Raw genomic sequence first — 14823 nt, 5'->3', positions numbered from 1 at the left:
AACCGCAGGAGCGCAGAAGACGTGAAGAGTTCCACAGCGACGCAGCGCCGCGGAGTTCGAGTCAGCAACTGACGGGGTGAACCGCAGGAGCGCCGGTGACGTCATAGGTGGCACAGCGACTCAGCGCCGCGGAGTTCGAGTCGGCAAGGCTGACGGGGAGAACCGCAGGAGCGCAGCTGATGTCGAGGGCGGCATAGCGACGGTGGCGACGTGGAGTTCGAGAGCAGTGAGCAGCCTGGAAAAGGAACTGGAAGTTTGCGGAATTGTTTCGCATCGGACAACTATCAGCGGTTGCTGCGACAGAGAGCTGTCAGGAGCACCCAGAACGGCCAACAACACTCCGGAGAGGCAGTCCAGGTGGCGGAGACAGGAGTGGTCAAGGTAGGGCACTTGTCTGTTGTCTCTTGGTCCACCATTTCGGGCTAGCGCTTTAGTGATATTCTCGAGGTAAAGGGAAGATTCTAGGACATCTCACGATGGCGGAGAGCGACATGGCTGACGCAGGGTCTGGTCAAGAAGGGGAAAATGTACCCATTCGAGCAGGTGAGCAATTGCTCACAAAAGAAGTGTTTGAGCTTGAGAAGCTCAGACTAATGCTAGAGATGGAAAAAATTAAACTCGCTCAAATGCAGCTACAGCCGCTGGTGGATGCACAGCGAGGGCAGAGGCAGTTGTCGGGTATCAAGCTGGGGGAGTATGCAAAAGAATTGAAGGCAGTTCTTGCTCCAATGCCAGAGGCGGATCCCACAGTGCCCGCATGGTTTAAAAGCGTGGACACTCTCTTCGAAACATTGCAAATCCCCGAGGATATTCGTGGAGTGATATTGCTGCCGTTCCTGAATGAGAAGATGAGAGCATTTGTAGCAAGCGAGTCGGACGGTAGCGTAATGCCATACTCTGAACTCAAAGAAAAAATTCTAAAGGAACTTAAAATGACTCCTAATGAGTATCGGCGCTTATTCCTTTCTATAAAGAAAGAACAGGATGATTCATGGCATCAGGTGGCGACCAGGTTAGAAACTTTGTTCTCATACTACCTAAAGAGTAGGGATGTCACAACCTTGAAGGATTTAAAAGATTTGGTTATCGCCGATAGGTTTAAACAAATATTATCAGAGGAAGTAAGGACATATGTGATGCAGAATGAAGTCACGCACTGGCTTGTTGCTAGCGAAATTGCCGAGCTAGCCGAGACATATGAGGAAAGCAGACGCGTGGGCTGGACCCGAGAGCGTTCGGATAAGCCACTCTGTGAAGGAGACAGACGCGTGGGGAGGACGAGTGGCCAAACAGGGAATGCAGGCAAGAAAACTCGAACGGAAGCTATCCGATGCTTCCAATTTAAGAAATTTGGACACTATGCCAGCAATTGTCCAGACCCGCGGCACGGTTTCGAGAAGGTGCAGCCCGAGGAAGAGAACAGCAAAATCGTAGCGAGGGCGGAGATAATTCTATCTGACAGTTTTCGGCCGCAGGTGGAGCAGTGTGATAAGGTAAACCAGCAAGCCGCGTCGGAGGTGTTAAACTGGGTCGATTTGGAAGTTGGGGGAAATTCCGTCAGGGCTTGTCTCGATTCAGGTGCAGAGATAACTGTGTTGAGGACAGAGACGGTACCCGAGGCTTGTAAGGGCAAGAGTTCAGGTAAAATTAAGTTAAAGGGCGCATTTGGTCAGGTTGTTGACGCGGACCTGCTTTATCTACCACTACCCCTAGCCGGAGAGGATGGATGCAGACACCAACAGGTGCTCATTCTGTGTGCAGTCACTGATGTGTTGTCAAAAGGCATAGGTGCATTGTTAACGCCAGAAGCACACGAACTTCTGGAAAGTGTGAAAATGGAGCTGGAGGAAGAAGCACAGGATAGAGCCACTCTCGAGCAAGCGTTTATCACCACAGAAAATGCAGTCGCAGACTGGCCGGAATGGGGTCCAGAGCTCGATGACGACGAAGAGGCGGAGGAGGATGTTATGGTTGCGTCCGTCGGCCTGGCTGGAAACGAAGCTATGGGTTCGGATGATGCATCTCCTGCTGCCCGCTTCAGGGTTGAGCAGAAAGAGGACAACTCGCTGGGTGAAGCATGGAAGCAAGCAGTTGACGGTACGCATGGAATGAAAGTACAGGATGGTATGCTTTTTCATGACGAGAGGATTAACGGCCAACTGCACAGGCAATTAGTGTTGCCCGAGTCAAAAAGGAAAGAAGTTTTAGAGCTTGCGCATGATAGACCCAGTGGCGGCCACTTCTCTGAGAAAAAGACGAAGCAAAGGCTTAGGAGCGCATTCTTTTGGCCTACTATAGTTGCGGATGTAAAGCGCCACTGTCGAACTTGTCATACTTGCCAGACATTTGCACGACCGTCATTTAAAGACAACGTGCCCATCACCCCATTGACGAGGCCTGAGCGACCCTTTGAGGTTGTATACATTGACTGTATAGGGCCACTTGACCCGGCGTCGATACGCGGGCACCGCTATGCCTTGAGTGTGGTGGACTTATGCACAAGGTGGGCGGAAGTGATTCCCTTAAGGAGCCTCACTGCGAAAGCGACGTGTCAGGCGTTGATAGAAGTGTTCTCGCGATACGGGACGCCTGAACTGATTTGCTGTGATCAAGGCACCAACTTTGTGTCAAGGTTAACACAGGAACTCATGGAGCGGTTAGGAGTTAAGATGCGGTTTTCCACTCCAGAGCACCCGCAAAGCAACGGAATTGTTGAAAGGTGGAATGGCACCTTTAAGGCAATGCTCCGGCACGCCGTCCATGATCACAAAGGGGACTGGGACCGCTACGTTCCGTGCGTGTTATGGGCGTATAGGGAAGTGCCTCATGATATAACAGGAATTTCGCCATTCGAATTGATGTTTGGCCGAGCACCGCGTGGGCCGCTTGACATCCTTCGGCAAACATGGACTGGGGAGTGGACACTACCTACGGGGTTGAACAAGCCAGCAGCGCAGTACTTGAGGGATCTCAGGACTAAGATGGCAGAAGCATCGGCTAAGGTTAATGAACATTCTGAGCCGATTCAAAGACGGTACGCGGAGAAGTACAATTTGAGGGCGAGGGAAAAGCAATTTGTCATAGGTGATAAGGTTCTAGTGCTGGATGGTAGTCAGATAGGCAAGCTGCAGCCAAAATGGAAAGGGCCAGCGGTAATAAAGGAGAAGAAGCGGGACAACAGTTATGTTGTGCAGTTTGAGGAGGGAACGAAGTGGGTGCATGCGAATCGCCTGCGGCCATACATGGCGAGATCCTATAATGTAGGCGTAGTGTTTGAATCGGACGAAGAGTTCGGTGCAGTGATGCATGCCCCCTGTCCTAGAGTGAAGGAAGAAAACGTACAGTTCCAAGTGGCGAACGAGACGTTAACGGCGCGACAGTGTGACGAGCTACGTAGAGTTTTAGGAGAAGCTCAGGAGGTATTCTCTCAACGACCCGGTAAATGCTTGGTAGGTTCACATAAAATTGCACTGCTTCCAAATGCAACACGGGAGAAAGCACACCTGTACAGGGTGTCAGTGGCATTCCGCAAGGAGATTGAGCGACAGGTTGCGGAACTGCAAGACTGGGGCTTCGTGTATCCGGTAGACAGCTCCTCTGTACATCCAGTAGTGTGTGTAGCCAAGAAAGACGGCTCATTAAGGATTTGTGTTGACTACAGAAAATTAAATGCAGTGACAGAGCCTGACAGCTTTCCTATGTCGAATATGACTGAGTTGTTGTACGAGGTAGCGCGTGCCAGCTACATATCGGTGCTAGATATGACTAGGGGGTATTGGCAGATAGCTCTAGAAGAGGAGTCACAGCGACTCACCGCTTTCGCTACACCTAAAGGGTTGTATGCTTGGAGAGTCATGCCGTACGGGCTGAGAAACTCGGCCGCAACTTTTCAGAGAATTATGAATGATGTCTTACGTGAGCATTCAGAATATGCCATGGCATATATTGATGACGTGGCTGTATTTTCTACAACCTGGGCAGACCACATGCAGCACCTGGGAAAGGTGTTGGCCACTCTCAAGCGGGTGGGTCTGACGGCGAATCCTGCTAAGTGCAAGTTCGCACAGACAAAGGTGAAATATCTTGGTCATGTCGTCGGATCCGGGACGCATTCCCCCGATCCAGATAGGGTGAGTGCCATCTTCAAACTGCAGGCCCCGAAAACCAAGAGGGATCTTAGGAGTGTCCTAGGTCTTTTTAACTATTACCGTGAATATATTCCCGAATATTCTAAGGTGGTACGCCCGCTAACTGACTTGACAGCCCGGAGGATACCTAAGGTGATCCCGTGGAATGAGGAGGCAGAAAATGCATTTTGCGCTGTAAAGAACGTATTAGCATCACTGCCGCAGTTGGTGGCGCCTGATCATGATAATGAGTTTCTGTTGACAACCGATGCCTCCGAGATAGCGGTAGGGGCTTGCCTATCGCAGCTTGTGGAGGGAGAACAAAAGCCAGTCGCATTCTTGAGTAAAAAGCTGACAGCATCACAGGCAAAGTGGTCAGCCATAGAGAGAGAGGCGTTTGCGGTCGTGTGGGCGCTGGGGAGGCTGGACACCTGGCTATTTGGAGCAAAAATAAAGGTGGCCACCGACCATAATCCGCTAACGTTTCTGGCCGGCTCCGCATCCACCAGCCCAAGGCTGATGCGCTGGTCACTGGCGCTTCAGAAGTATGAATTAGAGATAGTTCACATAAAAGGAACGGCAAATCGATGTGCAGATGCGCTGTCGCGATTAGATGACGGGGAGGGGGAGTAAAAGCCTGATACGGGAAGTGCGCAGCTACGGTGGCTTTGCTAATTGCTTGTGTGTATAGGCTTGTGTGTGAGTGCATGCGGGTTAGGACGCACGTGCCCGATTCTAGTGTTCGCGGGTGCTGCTGTCGACAGACCTCACGGCGACAGAGGCTATTTTTGTTGTTTCTACCGCGGATGCATGGTGGACCTGACAGCAGATTTGTGCCCTTCCTTTGTGAATTGCAAGGACCGTTCGTGATGTGCTGCGTGGTGTGTGCGGGTGTGTGGGTGAAAAATGTCACGCTGACAACAAGTATCCCCGTGACATTCTTGGTGGGGAGGAGTGAAGTCGGCGTCGTTTGTGCGGACAGCTGCATGCAATTGTCGCGCGGGGTGGTCAAAGGAGACGAGTGGTTCGACACCAAGACGGCGGCGACTTATAGCATCGTGGGTGGGGGACCCTCGGGCTACGAAGAGCGCGTAGGAGGGGTGACTGTGTGTCGGGCTTCCGCCACCCGGTTCGCGGAAGCAATGCCCTGGCCTTGAAGTCAGCCCCTCGTCGCTTAACCGCACTGTGCCGAGACATTCGCAAGCTGTCCAAATGCCCGAACAGAACGCGGAAGTGCTTTCTTCGGGAAGTGTGTTTTTTTGCGAGGTTGTGAGACAAAAGGGGACTCGTTGCACTGCAAGGGATTGGTGGCAACGACCTGGACGTATTGGAACTCCCGATAGTGTCACCTTGGAGCCCCGTTGTGTGCACACTGCGCGCACCGCAGTGTGATTGGACGAACGATGGGGCGAGGGGGTTGCTGGGAATGCTTTTAGGTGCGTGCGGGGCCGTTGGTGGGGATTCGGTGGAGATTCGGCTGAGAAAGAAGACCAAAATTCTAACATGTTACTCGTAGTGATGTCCGTGTAAATACTTTCCTTTCTATCGTTTGCATATTCTATCTTAATAAACAGTTAACCCCATTGCAATCAGCGTCACTGGCTTGCCTACTGTAACGTGACTTCGCGACATCCATAATATCTTCAAGTTTCCCTCACTGACATCGAGGCGAACATCAACTGTCGTGTTTCGTATTCTTGAGGCACCCCTTCAAACAGCGTAGGAAGCCCTACTTCACCGGAGTTATAATTAATTGGCATCCTGAATAAATGTTCTCCACCAAATTCTCTGTAATGGGCAAGAAATCTACTTTCGTTCAAACACTGTCAGGTCACTGTGGTATTGCCAGTAAGAACAACCTTGCTGATGGTGCTACCCGGTCTGTCCATACAGGTACTCGGATATTTCAACTACCTCTGTCGAAAACGAATGTTCAAAGTGTAGTTTGCTTGCTCACCTCAAGACGAGCTTCCAGGAACGCTGCGATCCACCTGGAATTGTCATCTCCACGCACCAATAGATCCTTCATTTAAGTTGGAACTGTGCCTTTGCCGCTGCTGTATAACCCTAATGCGCCGCCATCTGCGAGAGGTGGCGTCTACGAAAATTCACTCAATCTTCAATGGCACAGAAAACACACCTTGTTAAGAACGGCCCGCTGAGGTGCAAGTTTTGCCAGCCAGTTGCGACAGCGGCGTCAACTTTTCTTGGAAAGCCACCGTTACGCTCTAGCCTCGGCGCCGTTGTGACTAAACGCGATCGGCGGACCAACTATTGTTACTGAACCCGCCACCGCCGATCTGATCTGCTATGAGCGGGGCAGTTGCCGAGGGAACGTCTCCGATGGCCCCTTCCCACGTGCCCTTCAAGACGCAAGACTATGGACAACCGCCGGCCGCGCTGCGGGGGTCAGCTCGGGGAATCGGATGTACCTTTCCTGACGCAAGTCCCGAGTTCTGCGAAGACCGTCTGACGTCGGTTGGGGACCGTGAACCTCGCGCAAAGGGGTGTGTGTGTAAGCCCTCGTCTACGGTGCCTAGTCGAACGTTTCCCTCACCTTGGGATCAAGGGGGTGGGGGGGGGGGGACCGAGTGTTTATAAACCGCTGTTGTGCGGCTGCTCAGGGTACTTTCTCTCGCAGTCATGCTAGACTGATGAACTGCAACGTCCTTAGGTATATACTTTAAATAAACGCATATTCCTCGTTCTCGATGAGAAGCAATTCTTCCCTTCAACAACGTCCTCAGCGTGGACAAGTTGGGCGACAGCATGGGCCAGCTACCATCTAACTCATGCCCGACTGCGATCTGGACAACTGGTTACGAACGGTGGGATTGACCCCCCAATCCTCACAACCTATGTGCAGCTGGTGCAGCTCTCAGGACATCGTCGAGCAAGGATAGTGTTTTTTGTCGTTGTACAATGTCGAATGCAACCTTTCTCAAACTGTTAAAGCAATTTGAGACACAACTTTCAAAGACGAATGTTCTTGGACCATGGCTTCATGTACGAGAGGTGCTACCCAAAAGTTCCGTGAATTTGAAAAGCGCGGGCAAATTAACTGTAGTACAAATTTCCGTCGCTAGGTGCGGCTAGCAGTATGCCTTGCGGATCAGGGTGCTGAATGACTTGCACCTAAGAGTTATGGTTTTGCGAAGAGTTGTTTTGCAACGCAATGTTTCACTGATTTGGCTATTTCTTATATAGCAACCAATATGGCAGACTTCAAGAAGCAGATTGGATTGGATTGGAGAAACTTTATTTATGCCTGCAGTTGGGCGCTCGCGCTCTCCGACGAGGGCCTACGTCATCCTCGAAGTTGCCGTTACTCGGCGCGGAAGAAGCAGAGGAATTCACCAAGTCTTGTTTTAAACCAAGACTAGGAGAAGCAGAGGAATTCACCCAGTCTTGTTTTAAACTTAGCAAAACTGCGGCTGACACTCATCGTATGCTAGAGGACGTTTTTGTACTCCCGCCATGAGCCAAAGTAGGACGCTTTTAGGGCATGAACGCTACAAAGAGAGTTAAATGTCTGTTGAGGACGATGAACGTTCTGGTCGCCCATCAACGAGTACAAACGCAGAAACGATAGCGGAAGTTCGTGAAGCTATCCTTGGCAATCGCCGGCTAACTATAAAGAATGGCTGCAACATGGTAGGGCAAACCATGCGGCAGAGTTGAGCGAATGTTATCGCATGTTTTGAACAGGATATGCACTGCTGCAAAATTCGTGCCAAGATTGTTCAATGACGAACAGAAGCTGCACCGTGTTTCTTTATGTACAGAACTGAAGCAGCAACAAGTCAGAGACAATCCCACACACTTCTTCAGTGTAATAACCGGGGATGAGACATGGGTTTATGGCAACGATCTGGAAACCAAACAGGAGTCGTCGCAATGGAAGTCACCAAATGCCCAGCGGCAGAAAAAGGCACGTAAAGTTCGTGGTAATGTGAAGTCTGTGCACATTGTTTTTTATTTATTTTTTTGACCTCCATGGAATCACCCTCAAGGAATTCGTACCTCCTGGACTAACTGTGAATAGCGAGCTTCACTGTGACGTTTTAGGCGCTTAAGAGAACATTCTTCGCAAACATTCGGACAATGAAAGAACAACTGGCTTCTTCATCATGAGAACGCGCTCTCTCCCACATCACTAGTTGTTCGACCGTTCCTGACTTGCAAACAAATCCCAGTACTTCCGCACCCACCCTATTCAGCTCACGTTGCCGCTTCTGACATTTTCTTGTTCCCAAAGTTGAAACTGAGGCTGAAAGGACGTCGGTTTCACATTGTTGAGATTGGATTGGATTGAATAACTTTAATGAGAGGTCCTGCGAGCTACGGGACGCAAGGTCCCATAGAGCGGGCTACTCCCACGTTGGGACCGGGAGTTGTAACTCCCTGGCCGCATCGTGGGCACGCTGGACGGCCCATAGCTGCTCCGCCAGGTCCGTGCTGCGTAATGCTTCTTGTAGCCTGGCGGAGTCTTGATCCTTGTTTGCGTGGGTCCGACCACACGGCCAGAGCAAGTGATGTACGTTGTAGGGGTTTGGAGGACGGGACTTCGGGATGGAAACCCAAAACTTGGGAGGGATTTATTTACATATTATGTACAGGGAGGTGAGCGTCAAGTGACAGTTGTACACGCATTACGGGCCGGCAGCAACTCGGACGCTGCGGCCCGCGGCAAGAAGTTCGAGAGAGGTGAAACAGGGAATCAGGGCATGTCCCAGAATCTCAGGTCTCTCTGGAAGGCTTCTTATAAGCCCTTCGAGCACTGCAAGTCACGTCATGTTTGACCAATGGGAGAGTCCACTCCGATGACGCCACTTGCAGCCAATGGTAGGCGCCCGTGTCGTGGTGTCACACCTGGCGGCTTGCTGCGGTCTTGCATCGCAGACTGGCAATGCACTTCGAACAAAGAGAAGGGGAGGGCTGCACCTGCTTCATTGTCGGATGCCCACCTGCTAATCCCGGCGGCGCACGAACTTGTTGGCATGTAAACTCGTTGCCTTCAACTTGTCTGCTCGGCCGCTTCTCTGGAATGCGCTTTCCTGCTTCTGCATTCCTCAATTAGCTGTGCTGCAATCCGATGTGGTCTGGGGAACTCGAAGTAATCGCAGGAACCAGCTCCATATCTAACAGCTCGTCCTCGCCCCGGTTGTTCTGAATGGCCGGTGAAATCAATTCGCTGGCCATGAGGAACGCTGAAAGAAGCTGCAGGGTACTGGGGTCGAGCCTCGTTTGACGAACTTCGGGATCCTTGGCCCTGGAGAACAGACGTCAAACAAACAAAACAACACAGCGCTGCCCCACGTGTAAGCGCAGGCTCTTCACCCCTGACTCGCCAGGCTATTACTGAGTCAAAATGAACCCTGATCTTTTAGTTCCCCAATTTTGACTACAGTTCCAACCACCCTTCCAAACAGCTATCCATTTCTCCTCGATTGCCGACAAGACCAGAATACTATTGTTGTTGCAAAACAAAAGGGTCGTTGACGATGCAAACAACAAATGAAAACAGCCGAACATAACTTAAGTGGCCTAACCACACGAACAGCATGTTTCCAATCTATCGCAGTGGCGTACTTATCGCACGTATTGGTGCCACTGAACAATCTGGTCAAGCTCACAAGTGCGTAATCACAAGCGCGCTAGCCTTGTGGTCACTATCCAGTACGCATACTTGTGTCATAGGCAAACTTTTCATTTACGCTTACTCACGTTTCTTCCCTGAAAGTCCTACAGGACACGTGACGTAAACGAACAATTAAACTCGCGGGACTTACACACTCCGCAGAACTCTTAAAATGATGCGTCTTCTACTAACTCTTTCCACGCATACTTATCAGAGAAGTCAGAATACGGCTGCCCTATACACACACGAGCAACCCACTCATAAATCTGCTTCCTTCCGTCCACACAGGACATGCGCTAATGGAACTAAGAACGCTTCTCAGTGCAAATCATGCACTCACTCAAATCTACGCGCTTAACCTTACAAAATTCAAAAACGCTTAAAAAGAAAGAAGGTTAAATAACACACGCGCTTTACCATAGGCCTCTGAACGATAACCTTGAGTCTCAGGTTACTCACACACACACAACAAAAGCCTATCTACTTATTAATGAACATCTCGCGAGACCATATGTTTACACAAACCTCATCTTTCAAATCTCGGAGCTTCTCAAACGAAAACACAAAGCTCAAACCTTACACGTTGAAAGAAATCCTAGTCTCAAATCGCGAAAACTTTCCGATGCTCAAAAATAAAAAAAAATAACTCGTTTTCCTTCTACGGAAGCTCTCTTGGCCTCCCTTTCCAAACGCTTATGTCTGACTCATACTCTGAGCCGTCCCCGTGGTGGTCGCGGCTTGAAAGCTACTCTGGCTGCCGAGAGACAACAAAAGGGCTGACTCACTATGAGCTCCCCCAAGACGTTACGGTCACCTGCCAATTTGCGTCCTCGCGCCCCGCTTTCAACACAAACTCGATTGACCGCGTCGCTACTCCCCACCTGGTCTCGTCCTGCCACCTTGCGTTTCTTCGAACAGCACGCTGAGCTATGAAAAGAACTACGGAACGACGAGGAGAATAACAGCCTCGTGCCCTTTGTCCGCGTCCGTGCAGAGCATTCTTCGCGGTGCCCCTTTGACCGGTGGCTCGACCATTCTGGATGCGTCAACATCGTCCTTGACGACCGCACCTTTTTCCTCGCGCCCTGCCCATTTGGGTTTCTCGCCATCTTTGGCGGCGCCTCATTAGTTACCGACTTTCGGTTTTTACTGCGCTTCTTTTTACGGCGCTTTCTCTTTGCACTAGCCTTCATGTCGCCTTCTCGTGCCTCGTGCTGGCCGGTACACATTTCGTCGGCCCGGATCGGCCTCTTACCCGCATTGTCTGAGTGATTTACATTTAAATCTACTCTCTCTCTGCCTCGACTGGCGCACAGCTCAACCGACTCTGGCACAATGCAGCAGGCTTTACTCGAGTTAGACAACTCGCACTCTTGCGAACTGCCCTCTACTACATTGCCCAGCTCACGCTGTGCATCGGCACACAGCCCGTCGGTATCGATCGCTGTCTCACGCGCACAGTCCGAATGATTAACAACTGAATCATCCCTATCTAGGCCATCTAGACTGGCGGAGAGCCGCACCGATCCCTGAACAATGCAGCTGTTCTCTCGTGAGCTACGGAGCTCGCCACCCCGAGAACTATTCTCAACTGCATCGTCCAGCTCGCACTTCACTTCTGCACGCACATCTGGCTCTACATGGGTGCTCGCTTCTGTCTGGTCAGCAGTACCCTTTTCTTCGCTAGCAACCTCGCTAACATTACCAGCGACGCACACACGCGGTGACTGTGCCAATTTGTTCGCAGCTGGCCTAGCTGTCTCCACAGTCATCTGTTGGCACAGCACCTCGTCGCTCTCACTACGGCCTTTAACGGCCTCTGTTGCCACTAAGGCATCGTTAGCAGCTAGCCTTTTCCCTTCACTTATTAATCGGCAGTCAATCTCACAGGCACTACTCTTTTCGTCGGCTTCTGGCGAAAATCCGCTAGACACTTGCTCTGTACTTCCTACAGAATTCTCAGACAGCCGTTGTCTCTGTGCCAATAACTGATCACAATATTGTATCTCTTTGATCAGCGCTGCCTTCTCTCTCTCATACTTTTCCTCTTGCTCAAGCTTACGTTGATTCTCACGTTCGCGTGCCTTCTCACGTTCGTGACGCTGACACCTAAGAGTAAGTTCTTGAAGCTCCTGCTTCCGTTCATTCTCGCGTTCTTCACGCTTAAGCTCACTCCTAAGTTCACGACGCGCTCGCAAACGTACACGACGCTCTCGCTCCCGTGGCTCCTGTATCACTTCCCAAGCAAGCTCAATGCTTTTGTGATCATTGCCACTATCATTAATCGCCTTTATGATAGCTGGCGTTTCCATCCGTTCGTCCGCCTCAACTCCCAAATCGTCGCACACCAACAACAAGTCTAACCTCGTCAACCTTCTAAGATCCATGGCAGCTGCCCCGACAGGTGGTTAAAACTGTTTTCCTTAATTAATTTGTGCAAACACACAATGCAACAAATTCCCGATTCCCAGAACTATCAAAATTGAACACACAACCTTTGAGTCTGGCGAATCATAAGGAAAAAAACCACGCGCTCACTTACGGTTGCAGCACCCTGCCATCCGGTTCGTTCGTCCGCTGTCGCCGGTTCCTTCCGGACTCCCTGGGTCGAAGGCTCGCTCCTTCTTCGATACTCCCAGTCTCTTCGGACCTCTTTCGACGAAGGCTCTCTCTTCTTCGTTCTTCCCGGTTCCTTAGGATCTTTCTCGACGAAGGTTCATCCGTAGCGCTGCCACCAGCTGAGGCATTCGTAGGCGATCCTACCGCTGCCAACCAGATGTAGGGGTTGGAGGACGGGCTCCGGGATGAAAACCCAAAAAAACTTGGGAGGATTTATTTTACATTATGTACAGGGAGGTGAGCGACAAGTACCAGTCGTACAGTCATTACGGGCCGGCAGCAACTCGGACGCTGCGGCCCGCGGCAAGAAGTTCGAGAGAGGTGAAACAGGGAATCAGGGCATGTCCCAGAATCTCAGGTCTCTCTGGAAGGCTTCTTATAAGCCCTTCGAGCACTGCAAGTCACGTCATGTTTGACCAATGGGAGAGTCCACTCCGATGACGCCACTTGCAGCCAATGGTAGGCGCCCGTGTCGTGGTGTCACACCTGGCGGCTTGCTGCGGTCTTGCATCGCAGACTGGCAATGCACTTCGAACAAAGAGAAGGGGAGGGCTGCACCTGCTTCATTGTCGGATGCCCACCTGCTAATCCCGGCGGCGCACGAACTTGTTGGCATGTAAACTCGTTGCCTTCAACTTGTCTGCTCGGCCGCTTCTCTGGAATGCGCTTTCCTGCTTCTGCATTCCTCAATTAGCTGTGCTGCAATCCGATGTGGTCTGGGGAACTCGAAGTAATCGCAGGAACCAGCTCCATATCTAACAACGTCTAGTGTGCTATGGCAATTTTCGCAATATGATGTTTTGTATAGGTCAGTCATGTAGTGATGTAGTCTGTTCTGCGTGGGGTACGTGTTTGTTTGAAGCATTCTGAACGTGAGGGCTTGAGGCCTGGTGAGCTTATTGTGAGGTGTGCTGTATATTCTGCGGTCTAGATAAAAGTGCTTTGTTATCTCGTTATATGTGGAGGGAGGGTCCCGATTCTCGCTGGGATGGTCACGACCAGAATAGGTGGCGTCGCGGAGGGTTAGGTCTCGCGCGCTCCTGTGAGCTATCTCATTGAGATTGCGAGGGGCGTCCTCGATATCTCCGAGGTGTGCATAAAGTTGGAATTGCCGGAGTCCTCAACACACTGTTACCTGGAGACTTCCACGAATGCATGGAATCGTAGCAGAAACACTGAGATCAGTGGGTACATGCTCAAAGAGACTACTTTGAAGGAAAGAGCGCTGATGAGGCGTTATGATGAACACAATTTTTTTTTACAATTGAATTTCCGGAACTTTGGTTAGCACCTCGTATCCAAAACTCACAAAGTAACGCAGTCGTTGCTGCAATTCCAGAAGTTGGCTAACATCAATGACTGTTTAGTTTTGACGTATACGTAGTGAAGGCATTGGGAGTGCACAAGCTTATCGCACACACTAGGGTGCCATCACGCCCGCACGTGCGCGTACATCTAGTGCTTCATATCTTTTCCTTTTTCTCTTTTTATACTCGTAGGGCCGTTCCACTGTTCAGAGTACGAAATAGACGCGCGCATGATGTTTACAGGAAACAGCACTGAAGTATGGGACGAGTGAGGAATATAAACAGAACCGAAGACTGTATTCTGCTTGCTCACCCGTCGTGGAGCCTTGTGGCTGTGGCGTTGCACTGCTAAGCACGAGGTCCCGGGTTCGATTCCCGGCCGCGGCGGCCGCATTCCGATGGCGGCGAAGTGCAAGAACGATCGTGTGTCGTTCACTAGATGCACATTAAAGAACCCCCGGTGGTCGGAATGAATCCCCAGTCTCACACTACAGTGTGCCTCATAATCAGATCAAGTTGTTTTTCTGTTTCTACCACCCAGCCAGCTAAGCGCTGAGCGCATGCGCCTATCTTTAGTTTATGATGCATAGTGCGCACAGCGCACGGTGCCGAGAGCTGCGTGTTGCGTGGGAAAATAGGAGGAAAGCAAATAGTTCTGTAAGGCCGGAAGCGTTGAAATTACTTTGTGTAGATTAAAATGGGGAATGTTGTGAGTTGAACGATATCAGCTTGAATCAACTGGCTAATGAAGCCCCAGCTGCCCCTCAAACGTAACATATGAACCCTAGCGGCACCAACCATGGTGCCTTAGCGGCTTTGGCGTTGCGCTGCTAAGCACAAGGTAGCGAGATCAAATCCTGGACATGGCGGCCGCATATCGATGGGGGCAAAATGCAAAAAAAAAAATGAACGCCCGTGTTCCCTGCATTGGGAGCAGATTAAACATCCCCGGATGGTCAATATAATCCGGTGTGCCCCCCTACGGCGCGCCTCATCATCGAATCATGTTTTTTGGCACGTAAAACCCCAGAATTTAAACCTCTGCGGCCGAGATATGAGAAAAAAAACTAAGATAAAAACTGAAAACGATCGAAATTATCCGAGACAATGAAGGCACAGAAAATGAAAT

At 50.8% G+C, this 14823-nt stretch overlaps 1 protein-coding gene across 1 annotated transcript; it reads left to right on the top strand.

Annotated features, from left to right (window-relative positions):
- The first annotated feature begins 476 nt into the window (after positions 1-476).
- On the top strand, positions 477-4760 carry LOC139057759 (uncharacterized). Its single transcript, XM_070536523.1, has one exon. The coding sequence runs from the start codon at positions 477-479 to the stop codon at positions 4758-4760; it is 4284 nt and encodes a 1427-aa protein (XP_070392624.1).
- Positions 4761-14823: the final 10063 nt, after the last annotated feature.

The sequence above is a fragment of the Dermacentor albipictus genome, chromosome 1, assembly GCF_038994185.2.
Source record: "Dermacentor albipictus isolate Rhodes 1998 colony chromosome 1, USDA_Dalb.pri_finalv2, whole genome shotgun sequence".
NCBI classification, from domain to species: Eukaryota; Metazoa; Arthropoda; class Arachnida; order Ixodida; family Ixodidae; genus Dermacentor; species Dermacentor albipictus.
The sequence above is the reverse complement of the archived record's forward strand: the minus strand, read 5'-3'. Positions and strand labels throughout refer to the sequence as shown.